General features: G+C 37.2%; 2 protein-coding genes across 4 annotated transcripts; one reads left to right on the forward strand and one right to left on the reverse strand.

Annotated features, from left to right (window-relative positions):
* Positions 1-1,582: 1,582 nt before the first annotated feature.
* On the forward strand, positions 1,583-4,548 carry LOC21407497 (uncharacterized protein At1g76660). Its single transcript, XM_010096178.2, has 3 exons — positions 1,583-2,035; positions 2,463-3,579; positions 4,124-4,548. The coding sequence occupies exons 1-3, from the start codon at positions 1,991-1,993 to the stop codon at positions 4,333-4,335; spliced, it is 1,374 nt and encodes a 457-aa protein (XP_010094480.2). The 5' UTR covers positions 1,583-1,990; the 3' UTR covers positions 4,336-4,548.
* A 278-nt stretch (positions 4,549-4,826) lies between these two features.
* On the reverse strand, positions 4,827-15,744 carry LOC21407498 (stromal processing peptidase, chloroplastic). 3 transcript variants are annotated; one of them, XM_010096179.2, is made up of 25 exons: positions 15,336-15,737; positions 15,009-15,219; positions 14,339-14,571; positions 13,838-14,036; positions 13,599-13,646; positions 13,280-13,387; positions 12,999-13,187; positions 12,582-12,881; positions 11,990-12,091; positions 11,680-11,814; positions 11,063-11,287; positions 10,293-10,496; positions 10,014-10,184; positions 9,217-9,366; positions 8,755-8,892; positions 8,386-8,613; positions 8,156-8,308; positions 7,874-8,000; positions 7,661-7,790; positions 6,156-6,276; positions 5,989-6,069; positions 5,794-5,895; positions 5,530-5,680; positions 5,225-5,361; positions 4,827-5,145 (listed from the first exon to the last, which is right to left on the reverse strand). In XM_010096179.2, the coding sequence occupies exons 1-24, from the start codon at positions 15,527-15,529 to the stop codon at positions 5,270-5,272; spliced, it is 3,792 nt and encodes a 1,263-aa protein (XP_010094481.1). In that variant the 5' UTR covers positions 15,530-15,737; the 3' UTR covers positions 4,827-5,145; positions 5,225-5,269. The 3 variants fall into 3 exon arrangements, 2 of the variants coding, with proteins under 2 accessions (XP_010094481.1, XP_024020096.1); XR_002902053.1 differs by lacking the exon at positions 4,827-5,145 and having other exon boundaries at positions 5,280-5,361; positions 5,457-5,680; positions 15,336-15,739; XM_024164328.1 differs by lacking the exons at positions 4,827-5,145; positions 5,225-5,361; positions 5,530-5,680; ... (1 more) ...; positions 5,989-6,069; positions 6,156-6,276 and adding an exon at positions 7,058-7,337 and having other exon boundaries at positions 15,336-15,744.
* Positions 15,745-16,077: the final 333 nt, after the last annotated feature.

The raw sequence follows: 16,077 nt of genomic DNA on the forward strand, positions 1-16,077 counted from the left end.
CACACACACACACACACACACACACACACACACACACATATATAGATAGATATATATATATATATATATGTATATATGTATGTATAATCCTCTGTATCTGTATTTTATGTGTCCTTTGTTGTGTTAGTAAATTACAGATTTTATCCTCTAAAACAGGTGTGGTGTTCAAGATTTTTACTATTTTTCTTGATTAATATAATTTTTTTGACTAAAGAGCAGAAATGATAAAAATTTAAGAACTACTGTAATTAAGGGTGTTTGTTTCCTTTTTGCTTACTTATAGTTTGACTACCTTGTGATTCTGGCCCAAAGTTTCATGGGCCCTCGATAGCCTAAGCTCTGACCCCAACTTCCACATGGATTAAGGGTGCTGGCACATGTCTAAATTTGATTGAAAGAAAACATTTGAATTATCAATATTTTAAAATTATTTTAGAGATCGCAAAAATTTTTCTAGTAATTATTACATTTAAGTTTCACGATTAATACTATAAAATTAAATATTATTATTATAATGATTTTAATATTTAGTAGTTGCAAAATATTTTTAATTTTTTACTATATTTCAATATGACTAGAGAGACTTACTGAATTCATATCACTTATATAATATTTAGTGTTTTAAATGGTATTTAACTAATTATATTGTGTCATGTCACTTAATGTACATAAATTTTAAAGTATAAAAAATTAGTTAAAAAGCATCTTAAAATTTTAAACGGCATGGTTAGTTAAATATATGACTTTAATTAGACTATTATATCTAAGAGTTTATTATTAGCTTATTATTGAGAAAATTAACACGAATGAGATAGGCTGAAATGGGGCATATGGTGATTTGCCGACTTTGGGACCCCAAAAATGCTTCCTTTAATGACAAAAGCTCCAACTTTAATGGCGTTGCTCTTTTCTCTTTCTCTTTACTCCTTTGTTTGTTTTTTCTTTTTTCTTTTTTCTTTTTTTTTTTTTGTTTTTTTTTTCGTCTCTGTTCCCCTCTTTATACTCATAATAATACCATTCCTACTTCTCTTTTATAACATACTATTCTTTCTTATCAGAAAAACAAATATCAATATTCTAACGTCAATGCAAATAGTTAGATTTAATTTCGAGTAATAATGCTAATATACATATTGGGAACGTTTTCTTTTGTTATGTATATTTTTTTAAAAGATAATCATAATGATAATGATAGGTAATTTAGCACACAGCAAAAAAAATAAATAAATAAATTATAAAGGTAAAAGTCTTAAAGAACAGAAAAAAGCAAATAGGAATTAAAATAAAAAAAAATAAAAAGACAAAGAAAGAGCAAATAAAGCATCGTTTGGTCGCACACAAAACACAAAAAACCTCTCTCTCTCTCTCTCTCTCTCTCTCTCTCTCTCTCACTATTCAATTTCAGTCTATTCAGTTCAATCTTTTTCACTTTTGTCTTTCCCTGTCCTTCGATCTGTGATATCCTTTTCTTTCTGTTTCTTCTTTGTTATTTACTACTTTTCTATATATATATATATATATATATATTTGTGATGTATTATCGTCTTTATGTATGATGATATGATAAGAAAGAAAAGCATCGTTTAATAAAAGAGAAAGAGAGAGATTTATTTATTTATTAATACTTAATAGATAGAGAGAGAGAGAGCATCAGTTAGATAGATTCATTTAGGGGGAGAGTGAGAGCAGTGAGACTGTGAGAGAGTGTAAGAGGAGGGAGAGAGAAAGAGAGAGAGAATTTGAGAAAGCGAAATCCAAATGCTGTCAGCTTCTGCTTCTGTTTCTGCTTTATGGAATGTGCATTGCTTTTTCCTTATTTCCTAATATTATTATTATTAACATAACAAAAACGAACATGATTTTTATTTTCTAAAGAGGAAAAAAGAGTCCAGTTTGTTTGGATTGTGGATTCTGAAGAAGAAGAAGAAGAAGAAGAGAAAGAAGATTTTTGAGAGAGAGAGAGAGAGAGTTTGATCGAAAAGTGAAATTGATGGGTTCGGAGCAAAACAGATTCCCTCAGCAGGAACGCGAAAGGGTATGTAAGATCTGATCTTTCTCTCTTCATTTGGATTTTCGATTTCCTTTTCGTTTTTTTTTTTTTTTCCTTTTGTTAGGGTTCTTAATTTTTAGCCTCCAGCTCAGCTCAGTTCAGTTCAGAATCAGATCAGATCTCCTCTTTTCTTTCTCTTTTTCCACAGATCTGGCCCTTCCTTTTTCTAATTTCGTTCCTCATTTTCTTCTTTTTAGTTTTTTTCTGTTTCTTTTTCTCATTTCTTGTTACGGCAAATCTATCACTCAAATTGTTTCACTTTGCATAACATACTCAGATTGTTAATCGTTACTCTTATTTGATTCTGTTATAAATAAGTATAAAAACTAAACTTGGGAATGCAATTGAATTGGAATTGAGCTTCTCCGGAAGATAAGATGAGATGTTTGACTTATCAATGAATGACATACAGAGAAAGAGATGGGGAGGGTGTTGGACTGCACTCTCTTGCTTCGGCACCCAAAAAGGCGGCAAACGAATCGTCCCCGCCACTCGAATTCCCGACGGAAACGGTTCCGCTACCCAGCAGCCCAACGGACCTCAACCCGCCACCCAAGCCACCGCACTCGCTCCCTCCCTTTTAGCCCCTCCTTCTTCCCCTGCATCCTTTACTAATTCTGCCCTACCTTCCACAGCTCAATCGCCCAGTTGTTTCCTATCACTGTCTGCAAACTCTCCGGGAGGTCCTTCATCAACCATGTTCGCTACCGGACCTTATGCCCATGAGACACAGCTGGTCTCTCCTCCTGTGTTCTCAACCTTCACAACCGAACCCTCAACCGCTCCTCTCACTCCCCCGCCGGAGTTGGCTCACTTGACCACTCCCTCTTCACCTGATGTTCCCTTTGCTCATTTTGCAACATATTCACTCTATCCCGGTAGTCCTCCCAGTAGTCTTGTATCTCCGATGTCAAGGGCGTCAAATGACTGCTCATCGTCCTTCTTTCCCGAGCGTGAGTTTCCTCCACAATGGGGCCCCTCGATTTCTCCCCAGAATGAAAAATGTGGAAGGAGTGATTCCGGCAGGCTGTTTGGGCATGATGGCGCCGGTGCTAACTCTGTGGCGGCGTCTCACGATTCAAATTTCTTCTGCCCTGCTACATTTGCGCGGTATTATCTCGATAATCCGCCGTTTCCTCACACTGGTGGGAGGTTGAGTGTTTCTAAAGATTCAGATGCTTACTCTACTGGTGGAAGTGCACACCAGAACAAGCAGAATAGAAGTCCCAAGCAAGATGCGGATGAAATAGAAGCTTATAGAGCATCCTTTGGGTTCAGTGCTGATGAAATCATCACCACTACACAATACGTGGAGATTTCCGATGTAATGGAGGACTCATTTACCATGACACCATTTTCCTCCAATAAATTACCAATGGAAGAAAGTATGGAGCCTGTTTCGGTCAGCGGACTGAAACCTCTGAAAACACACACAAACTCGCATAGTCAGAATGGTTTTAAATTGCCCCTCGAACAGGGTACAAGATCAGATTTCATGGAAGTGCCGGCATTGCCCAATGGATATGAAGGTAAGCTATCATCATTTTAATGCTGATCAAATTTTTTTTTTTTATTACATTTGGCTCTGCAGTTCTAATATCTGGATTCCTTATTTGGTACAAATTAGAACCTGGGTACTGGAAATTAACTAAATATCAGTCAAGGGAGAAGTATGTATGTTCCATGTCTATGGTAGCATAAACTTGACGATGTGAGGACAGGGTAAAAATCTAATTTATAATTTCAAATTCTTGAACACGAGAAATGTGAGAACAGGGTAAAAATTGCAAGTTGTTGGAGATTTAACATGTGTTGTGATCTCTCATCAATTCTATATTGTGTTGCACTTGTTATGCTACTATCATAGGTAATCATCTATGTCCTAAGCAAGATAAAATCTGAATCGTTACTTGCCTCTTTCTTTTGTTGGTGAGAATTTCAGCTAGTTGTGCCATCTTACCAATATTATGCCCTTCTTCTCCTTTATTCATCTAGTTATTCCCAGAGGTTAATTTCCCTTTCCTTTTTGCTTTTGCTTTTGCCTTGGTTCTTTTTCCCTTGTTACTCACTCAGATCACAAAAGGATGCAACATGGTCATATGTCTAGATCGAGTACACCTGGAAATCGTATTTTGTCCGATGAAGATGACGACGTATTTTCAAAGATGGGATCATCATCTAAAATGGGCAGGAAGCATCAGGTGGGCCTGTCGAGCTCCGACGCAGAGATTGATTACAGACGAGGAAGAAGCTTAAGAGAGAAGAAGAAAGATACATGGGCATGAATAGAAATTTGTATTTATTTGTTGTCGTCTCTGTGATGCACTTCTTTTTCGGGCTCAGTTGATCTAACCTATGATCTAACCTCTTCTCTCCCCAGTTGTGTGACATCTCTCTCTCTCTCTCTCAGAATGTATGTGAATGAATATGCACATCATGATTTGTTATGTATTTCGTGAGGAAGCAGTTTAAGGATAACGACTAGTGTATTATTGGAATGTTTGTTGCGCCAAGTTTAGCATTTGTCGCGCATGTATTCTCTCTTGGCACCCACGGAACTGGAACCGGATAGCTTGCAATCAAATTCTGATCGGCCGGCCTTGTTACATGGAGGAGTCCAAATACATTATTAATGTTCTAACGCTTTCCTCTGTTACACTGATTTTAGTTTTAGTTTTTTTTCTTTTTTTCTTTTTTTCAAACACAACCTTTTCTATCTTTGTTATAATGGATGAGGAACCTGGTAAAAGAAATGACATTTACACAGTGCAAAAGAAAAAAGAAAAAAAAGAGCTGATTTATATGTAATAAGGCCAGTATATAAATTGCTACAACATTTTTTTTTTTTTTTGGAAAAATAAATCAAAGAAATACAAATATTATTTTGTGTGTTCCCAATTGAGGGAATGTGTTGGTAATGAAGTATCCATCTCCGAGTGCCCCAGAGCAGGTGATAGTTGATATAAATAGGTGCAAATATCCAATTCAGACTTGAATCCCAACTTTTTGCACTTATAATGAATGGGTTCCTGTTCCAGAACTGAACGGCCTGCTTCTCACGGCAGCTCCATCATCAAAACTCTCTGGGTTTGCATCTTCACCCCAACCACAAAAATTAGTACAAAGCTCTTGACAATTATCGAAAATAGAAAGACCGAGCAGCAACTCCCGTACCTTTCCTGGCACACGTCGTTATGCTTGGAGAAAGGTCATCTGAGGTCATGTCGTAGGCCGTGTCATGGTCGATAAACCACGCCCCATAGGAGCAATTCCCGGGAAGCCTTCATCTGATCCATCTTCTTCAATGGATGCTGCATGTTGCGAGTTTATAATAAATTAACAAACCAAATGACATTTAAGGGTCCATGAAAAATATATATAAAATAAGCCACAACACACTTGAAACCTTCACTATTTCTCGAGTCAAAAGAGCTTAATGTGGTATGACTTCCAAGCAAGAATTCAAAATACGCCCTCACCAGAAATTTCCTCATCATCTTGAGCCCCCGCAATCCCAATGCAAGAATACAAAGAGTCCTCGTCAACTTTCAACTGATCGTATGCAAGGTATGCATCCTCAATACCAGCAGCTTCATATAACAATGTCAGATCTTTAATGCATGATATGTCCTGAACCAAAAAGCAAAGCCAGCGAAACTCAGATTGACGCTCTCTTTAACCACTCTTATCATTTACAATTGCTTCAGATGGGAAGGTTGAGCTTTGAAACATTTTGGCTTTACCTTCCTTGGAACGGAGGAAGCTTGCAGGTGCGCTAACAATCCAAGCCAATAGGCATTTGACTTGATTTCAGCCTCGTGTCTCATCAAAAGGGTTCTCTTTGCCTGCAATTTGCAAAACATTCCATCAAAATAACTCCAGTACACGCAGAGTAATCGTGTTTTGTTAATGCAATGGGAAGTTTTGAAGAAACTAACCCTATCCAACTCCCTCGGAGTAATCTTGTTGCTATGCAAACCTCTGAGAACATTCTTGCATGCGTCAACAGCTTTATGAACCTGTACGTTCATTAAAGCCAAACCTCGTAAATAGATTGACAAATAAACCCATGCAATTTGTAAGCAAGAGGATATCCAATCCTCACCTTGGCTGGAGTTGACGTTACAGATATCACGTACCATCCAAGATTCAGCCTATCAAAGAGATTTAATTCGAATGATACATCATAGGTCAATCCAAGAGAATCCCTTACAGTTGTAAAAAGCCTGCATAAAAGCACCAATCAAATATTTCACATCTCAATAAGCGTAACAAAATATATCTTTTTAACTTAATACAACATCCAAAATGAAACCATCACTAGAACTCAGATGGCTTTGTGCTTTCGTACTCGTTAAACTATACTATTAGACCTCAGGTCCTGGGTGCTATACAGCAGATAAGAGGAAAAATCATTAGTTAGGTAGGTAAAATTTGTCCATACAATTCAATTTAAAAAATAAAAAATAAAAAATCAGAGAAGCTATACATTTATCGATTATCAGTGTCAGATTTAAGATCTTCACCATAATTTTGAGGTTTTTAGCGCAATTGCCCCCCGAACTTTACGTTCTTCAGCAAATTGCCACCTAAATTTTTAATTTTGGCAATTTACCCCCTCACTTGTTAAATACTTGCAATGCAGCCCATTTTGTTAACATCCATTAAATTACTAACAGAAAATGTATTTGCCTCTCATGTGACGAAAGAAAACCCACATCTAACCCAGAAATTTTCAAACCCAACAAAAATTTCCCAATACCCCAAATCTCAATCCCAAAATCTTAGAATAACAACAGATAATAGCAATATTAATGTGATAGCATAACCCAAAAAAAAAAAAGGAGCATGAAAAATTTATCATCCCACAATCTCATACTTCTAAACCGTATTGCTCTTTAAAAATATGCTCATATATGTGGAGGAAACCAAGCCCTCAAAACTAATTGTGAAGCATTGTCTTACTCATGAATATTTGAAGATGAGTAAAAGAATCATATACTGACCCAAGACACGATCCCATTGCACCCACTTTTGAGTTTTGAGAATTAAATGTAGGTGAAGAAATACAACAAGCGCACCAAGGGAGAAGCACAGGAGTCATTGAATGGGGTTGGTCCTTGTGTGCTGACAGCCACCCCGTTTCATGAATTTTGACGACAATGAAGAGGAACATCCCAATGAAGATGAAGGTGGAGGATTTTTATGGAGAAAATTTGAGTTGAGATTTGCGGATTTTTGATTAAATGTGGTTTTTCTGTCCTCATGTGAGAGGTACATGCGTTTTCTGTCAGTGTTTTAACAGATGTTAGCAAAATGTGTTGTATTACAAAAGTTTAACAAGTTGCGGGGGTAAATTGCTAAAATTAAAAGTTTAGGAGGTAATTTGCTAAAGCACATAAAATTTAGGCAGTAATTGTGCTAAAAAAACCCTAATTTTCGCTATTGTCAAGCACAGCAGTACAGTACGAATTGCAACAAGTATGAGGAATAACCTACTACTAGCAAAGATAGAAACACAAGTGGCATAGAAATGCGTGATTGCAAACAATGTGTAAATTTTCAACTTTCACGTGATTGCAATGAGTGTGGGTGTGCAGGAAAAACTACCTAGAATTTATAACCTCAGCCAGAAGCCCCATAGTGATACCAAAGAAAAGTGGATGATGACGAAGCTTTCTCTGATAATCCTTCTCAGTGTTCTCACCTTCAGCAGATTCCCCAGACCTTGATTGTGCATCTGCATATGCTTTGCTACATCTTAAAGTCCTCATATTGGCAAAAGGAATATCAAGTTCTATATAATATGCTGCAAGAACTCACCCTCAGTAATTGAAATGCTTCTAATCGACTCAAACAGGTCTTTTCCGTCAACAGTAAAACCCCAGCGGTTTGGTGCAGGACCTGCAATATAGGCACATGCCCTTTCATCGGTGTCCTTCAAGAATACCTGATGAAAATGAACATTGGTATATTAGAAAGTTAAAAGAAATGTTTTTTGGAGGGGTAAATGGAAACCGTTTCAATTTGCAGATGATACAATAAAATATCGTTCTATAAAAGCCCCATTAGTTAAACAATTCTACAATTAGCTAAGCCTCTCACCTGCTGCGACTGTAAATCAGATGGAGAAGGACGAAAAACAACCGGGGCATATTGACGCTCCCTTTTGGAATTTTTTGTTGCTCTAACCGTGCCGAGGTAATCAAGAATACAGGACTCTATGTCCTCCTCAGAGAAGTCACCAACTATACTTACCTGGAAGAAAGAAAAGAAAAATCTAACATAAAAATATGTTTCATTTAGATGCCCAAATCAAAAGGAGAATTACTCACCTCCATATTATTTCCAACAAACTGATCCATGACCGCATCCTTGACAGTTTGCAAGGTCAAATTTTGCAATGATTTTGGTGTAGGCTCGACAAACCTTTCATCTCCGTCCAACATTGCCAACATGAGTTTGTGAGCGGTGGAGCGCTCCAGGCTCTTGGGAATAGACCGGTAATAGGACAAATATAGTTGTCTTGCTCTATCAAATGCGTCATCCAGCCATACACTACGCTGTATCAGCAAGCATCAATTTGAAGGTAGTACATATCAGCAACATATGGTATAATGCATACCAACACAGTCAAATGCATAACAGAAATCCATCATAACATTAAGAAAATAAGAGATAGATAAAGATCATATTGGGTTTACCTCCAGTACCATATGGAGCAACTGGAAAGCTGCACGCATTCCATTATCTCTTAACGTAAAACGGAACTCCATAGCAATAAATTCCTCAGTGGACTCCAAGGAACAATTGATCAGGTGATTCACACAGAAGAGTTCAACCTAAAAAAACAAACGCGAGTAAGATATAAATGTCATAATAACATGATGCTCAATTATTTACCATTAAAATTTTCACGGCAAAAAAAAAATAAGAAAATAAGAAAATAATCACACACACACAGAATGTTTCTTGGGTAAAATCTTGGAATCAAGGTGAAAACATCACAGTTGATTGATCATCTAATGCTCTGCCATTGAATACTGAAGCAACAAGAACTACTATCCACCAAAAAAAAATAAACGAAGTTTTTCCAAGAAATTTTTAGACAGCCTACAAGAGCCACTAAAATATTTACAAGGAGGTAAGGAGCATCAATACACAACCTGTTCCCTTGAAAAGTTTCCAACACGGCCTCCCTCACTGAGAGTTCGAACACCGACAACAACGGCTCCTCTTGAATCTGGACATTCAACTGCTCGTCCACCACCAACAATAAGTCGCATTACACCTCCACATGCTTCAGTTTTTGATATCTATACATGAAGAAAAAAAAAGTAGAAGAAAAGAAGGTAGAACTAGTGAAATATTCATTTTAGACCACGTACAAACGTGCATACTACCAGCCATCAACATAAGCACATGAGAAACATATTGGGAATTATGACATCCTTTCTTTCAAAGATGAAATGATACCATATATTTAGCATACGAGTTACCAAACTAATCAAGAATACTATACCCTATGATCCAATGAGGAACACCCAAATGAGTTCAGTTCATAAACCAGTAAATAATGAGTGTTTGGAAAATCCCTAGGTGGTTATAGAACTTAGCTATTTGAGCTGTTCTGGACTTTAAAATTTCAAAGAAAACAGAAACGGAATTCACATATGTTAACAAGAAGCTACAGAATAATTGCCTCGTCCAAGAAAGGGTTAAAAAAATCGAATACAGAATAATTTCCGCAAGTCCTAAACCTGAGAAATCTCATGAAAAAAAATAATGACAATAGGGATTAAGTTTCATCAAGTTTTCTATTCTGTTGCCGGGCCTTGGAATTTCAGCTATAGATGAAGGGAATGGGGGACCAGGGGACACCAATAATCCCTTTTTTATCAAGCCAAAAAAAAAAAAAAAAACAAAGAGTTCCATCAAGTTTTCGGCATAAGGAGGTGAATACCTTGTAATTTACAGGAATTCCATTTGAAAGACAACACTGAGTAATCCCTGTTTCCTTGTCATGAAGTTTTGTCACATTGGTTTCTGGACTTAAGGAAACAAAGGATGGCCTGCGCTCCATCCATAATTCCTGTAGTTGTGACGCAGATATCAACTCTGTTGGAACCTCAAGCTGCACAAATAAATAAAAAAACAAATTAAACCAAATAAACGATTTCAACTAAAAATTTTTCACATATAACCAAGAAATCAAAGTTAACAGAAAGGAAAGACAAGACACCTCTGGTTCAGCCGCTATAGGTTCCTTCAATCCTGCTTCTATGGCAGCTGTAATTTCACCAGGGGATATGGTGAACTCGGTTTCACCCTTTCCCTCAATATGCACTTTCATAGGAACACATGCAACGATTGCTGCAGGAAGAGGGGCAGTAGGTTTGCCATAGTCGGAAACAAATTCTAACACATTCGCACCAATTGAATTTACCTGCACCACAAAGTAAGTAAAATAACACGATATATCCGTAAAAAAAGGTGGTGTTAACTGGAAAGGAAAAGTAAATAAAGATAAAACACATATCTAAACGACAAACATAGAAAACACCATGTTCAGTTAACTAGTCTGTACCACCAGCATTCAAAAGGTTATGCTGCCCACTTAATTTCTGGCTACATTATGTTAAAAACCATTGTGATGCTATCATACATTTACAGATGAATAGAAAGATTTAGGCACTTGATGATACTAACAAAAGCTTTTGGCATAGTAAACTCTCCTCAAAGTAAGGAATCAACATGACAAATAGCATAATATGAGCAATGGTCGTCCAGGGAGACATACATATTAACTTAAGCTTCAAGCTACGTACAAATAGAATCCCACGAAAGACTACCCAAAGACATAACAATTAAATTTTCTCAAGAGAAGAAATTACGTCAAAAGGCAAAATCAAATGCTAATGAGGAAGCATTAAGATTTAAGATATAGGCTAGTCTATTTCTGCTGGAGTTAATAGAGTGGAAGAAAAAGGAAAATAATGAAGTGATTATTACCTCTTCAAGTGTAACTGTTCCAGCAATAGCAACCAAACTCTCATGTCCTTGCCTCTGATCCATCACTGTATGGCCCAGTGCGTCACTCTCCATAATAAAATCCAAATTATCAACAGATGAAACATTGTCAATCATAGCTGCTAGATGTTCACTGTCTTTCAAAAGTGCATCCATATAGCGAGTTAATTCACCCTTGGTAACCCCAAACTCTTTCAGCCGACGAACCTGAACCATCCTAGACATCATTAGCCTAGCTACAAAACATTGTTGAAATTGGAATCGACCTAGTAGAACAGAAGAGCAGTAACTACAATATTTATTTATTATTTTCTTCTCCTGCAGTTCAAAAGTTTCAAGAAACATAATACCAAGGCATAAAATACTAATATTTCATCAAAGAAAGAACTTCAGGTGTATATCCGGAAAACAAAAAAAGAATGACAATGGTTACCAACAGATTTATGGAAATAAAAAGTGTGGAGTACTAAAATGAGGAAGCCAAGCCAATGTAGTATGTGCAGGCAACAACGACGAAGGTAAACGCACTGAATTGAACAAAGGAAGATCAATTAAACTTATGTGGGTCTAATAACCGAATGAGGCAGAGAAGTACAAACCTCTTGAACAGCAACTTTTATTGCATTTTGCCAATTCTTGGGTTCAGCATTAACAGTAAGAGTGGTGACAGTGCATCCTTCTCTTCCAGAGTCACTATGGTCCAATTCAATTGATGTAAACGGTGGGTTTGAACTCTGAAATGAAGAAAACAGACAAGCAGCTTCATCAGTTAAAAAAATATGACGTGCATCCAAATCCACAAAACAGGAAAGCAATACCAACAAAGTTGTATAAATGATGATGAATGAAACAAGTAAATACTTCAAAGAATAGAATCTCAAAATGATAATTAACAGGGCATAAACACACCTTGTATCTCGTGTTGATTCGGAAATGCAAAGCAGACAAAAATATTCTCTTCATCAGCACGTTCCGTAAGTCACCATATGTCCGAACCTTGCTCACTGGAATCTGCAAATGGGTTCGCAACAAATATGAAAAGAACAGGGGAAGCCAGGCTCTATTGTGTGCATAACTGAACATTCTTACTTACGCATAGTGCTTTCGGCAGTTACAAGTTTTACTAGCATTTTCAAGGCCAGAACCAGAAGCATAAGAAAAAAAATCTTCAAAAGTAAAAGACTGTTTGGTAGTGATAAACCAATCAGAATTGATCCAAATGAACTATTCATCCACATGCCAATAGCTAGGGGACCAACAGGCTTTATAAATGAACTTGTGAAATAATAGTACAGTTGCGCAAACCCTATTTGCTTTGACTTCTCCATTCCAGAAATGGACAACTTCTTAACCTATATTGGGGTGTTTTGCTCTAAAATCAAACCTTGTGTTAACCGATGGAAACATTATCTGATTATCATTTGAGAAACATACATAATCTTAGTATCATTATTTTTTAAGCAAAGGAAACATTATTTAGAAAGCCTCAAAATCTTAGTACCTTGCAGAACATATTGAAGGAGGAATTTTGTATCAGCTCATGCTGAAATATTTGTGGAGGCTTCTGACCGGTGCTGCTTCCAGGGAGTGACCAATTATGCTTTACAGGAGGACGAACTGCATGCCTTTCCTTTTTCAAGATTTTAGATTGTTCTACAGAACTAGACGACCTTTCATTAGATGAACTTCCAGCCAACCCAACAGAGAGCTTAGGAACAAGGAAACTAGCCATTGCACCAAAAGCGCTAGGCGTTGGCGGAGAGACTGTCTCCGATTCTAGGCCAATTTGTCCAAAGACTGCCTGCAAGGAAACAATTGGTTTCAGTCGGCATATTGATTCCAAAAGTAGACCTAAAACACAGCTATCGGACTGACATTCATGATAAACAGAATTCTTAATAGTAAATATATAACGTACTTCAATCTGGTAAATTGTTTTTGAGATGTTGTCAACATCTCCAACAATGTACAAGGTTGCGTTTCCAGGGAAGTACCAACGCTCGTGGAATTTTCTTATTTTATCAGCATCCCACTTCTTAATCTGCTCTTCTAATCCAATTGGGAATCTTTTGCTTAGCTTGTTCTCCGAATGAAGATGTTGTAATAGCTGCGCTTGAAAGTAATAATTCAGATAGTTACCAGCAATATATATTATTAAAAAAAAAAAAGAGGGGGAAATAAAATGGAAGCTCAGTATACCTGGCAATCAACACGGTAATCTATTGTATTCATCATCTGTAATTCTGAAAGAATAGCACGCCGTTCTTTTTCAACTCGAGAAGCAAGGAATTTTGGGCGGAAAGCTATCTGTTTACAAATTACAAGAACTATGTCATCTCAAACGTACCATCTTCCAGTTAAAATTTTTCTCAAAGCACAACCACATAGAGGCATATCTAAGGAAAAGGTAGTGAATTATAGGCAACGAGACCAGATCACTGCACGCTAATAAATCATTTTTCTACACTGACAGACTTACAGTTAACTACCATAACCAGCAATAACAAACAAGTCATACCTCATTCAATGCATCCAATACATATGGAAGTAGATCTCCATCAGATTCCTGGAACATCGCATACATTTCACCCATGTGTTAAGGGTCAAACCTCAAACAATTATTGATCCATAACATATTTGTTGATTACTGAAAATATGAAATCTATTTCGGATTTGAGTAATACGGTTTCAAACCCAAAAAAGAAATTACTAAGAAAGATTAATGAATAAAGGTGAGGGAAAGAAATGTTAAGAAACCTTTGTACTAGTTGGTGAATGGATGTGAAACACGGTGTGATGAAAATCGGTGTAAGCATTAGACCGCGCCCCTGTCCCTAGAAGTTTCTCACGTTTCTTGCTTCCAAGAAATGCTACATGTTCAATCATATGTGCAATTCCTTGCTCATCATCTTCCTCATCTATTGATCCTACATGAACTTCCATGTGCGCTTCAAACCTAAAAAAGTCCGACAAAATCTTCATTTTAGATAAGAGCACATATGTGCAAAGAAGTTTCTAATAGGAAATCCTTCCATTTTGCCTCTGCCAAAGTCTGGTAAGAAACCCCACCATAAGTAAATACATGAGAATTCAGAAATAGAGGGTGCAAATGTTTTTCGTGAGATAGAAATTCCGTATCAATCATTGTGATATTGTTAGACTAATAAGACTATATATCTGAAAGAAAAAGGAACACTGTATGCGTGGCATGGGTGCATTCTGTGTGGATCAATATTTCTGTGTTTCGAGGAATTGCACCTGTTAGGGGGAACTTTATTGGGTAAAATAAGATATCGCAGCCCATTTTTTAATTGACCTCGATAGAGCTTTGGGTGAGAAGGCAGTTCGGAAGTTAGAAAGCGATCTAACTCCTTTCCGTCCAATGCTCCAGGATACAATGGATCCAAATCCTGTTTGTCAGTAACACCTTCGGGCCAAGCTGTACTTGCTGCGTGTGGCTCATCTGGACCTACAGTCGCACATGGTTTTACCTAAAAAAGAACAAAAAAATGAACAAATAGACAGCATCAAAGTAAGTGTGGAATGCTCATCCTCGGTCAAGCAAAGTGAAGAAAGTGAAATCAGATATATATACATTGCACCCTATAAAAAGAAAACGTAACTCAATCATTTGATAAGACGGACCGAAAATATGACGATGATGAGCATTTGAAATCAAACCACAAAAGGATATCCTTGTTTGAATGGCGATTGTTTTGTCATGCCTGACTATATCATTTCCTAGTAATCTAATCGTATGCAAATAATAAGGGAAAAAATGGCAAAGAAATAGGATTCATCAAACTGGAAAAGGAATATGGTTGGATAAGAATGAACGTTAGAAATATGGAATTCAGCAAAAATAAATAAATAAATAAAAATTTCAAGGAAAATCCGGGTAAAATAGAGAGAAAAGGGGAGTACTTACAAAAGAATTGTTGTATAGTTTGGGGGGTGTGGATAATAGAGAGAAAGAAGAGGAGTTGTTGCGAAAAACTGAGGGTGAGGAGGGAGAGCTAGAAGGGCATCTGCCTCTGCGTTGGGAAATGGAGGTACAAACGCAATTACGGAGTCCGTACTCACGACGCTGGGCCGTACAGGTAGAGTGTACGGTCTTCGGAGGGAAGCCAATTCGGTTCCTTTGTTTCAGGAAACAAAAACATGGTAAACGATTAGGATTGTTATTAAATTGAATTGATAGAAACCCTAGAATAGGATATAAGAAAGAGGAAAGAGGTAGATACATCATACATACCTGGAAGACGGGGAAGGAGAGGAGAGAGAGAGGGAATTGCGACGAAGGACGACAAGAGGAACACGGCCGACGCGAAGGGGAGACCAATTGGCCGGCGGCGTCTGAGAAACGGCGGCGTTTTTGGATCTGCGGGACTTGGAGGGTACCAAATGGGGGAAGCTTACGGTTGCAACGGCTGAGCTTGTCGCCGCCATTCTTCCTTGTTTGTTCCTTTCTTTATTTCTTTCTGCGAAAGTGAATTCCTTATTCTTCAAATAAATAATTAAAGTTTTGATGTGTACGGCCTCCTCCTCCTCCTCCTCCTCCCTCTTCCTCGTGCTTCGTTTTCTTTTTCTTTTTTTTTTCCTTTTTTTTTCTTTTCTGCTATTTAACTATAAGAAACAATTTACTTTCTTTCTTAAAATATCTAATCGAATAACACAAACAAAAACAAAAAATCAAAGAGGGGAGTGCATTGTGTATGTGAATTGTGAATAATAATTGGCCGCATGTCTCATCTCATCTCTTCAAACTCACATTCCACGTGTTTCCATTGCATTGCTGTTGACGGTTAGATTTCGTCAACAATAAACCCGCCGGATTATCTTGAAGTTATCCTTAGGATTACTGGCTTGTGGGGTTAATAAAAGTGTGGATTCTAGTTTGATTTAAGTATTTTTGTGTTTTAGCCAACTGTATGTAAATGAGCAGGAAGAATTTTATAGTGGTTCACTCTATAATATTAGAGCTACATCCACTGTAT

This window comes from Morus notabilis, unplaced genomic scaffold, assembly GCF_000414095.1.
Source record: "Morus notabilis unplaced genomic scaffold, ASM41409v2 Scaffold314, whole genome shotgun sequence".
NCBI lineage: Eukaryota > Viridiplantae > Streptophyta > Magnoliopsida > Rosales > Moraceae > Morus > Morus notabilis.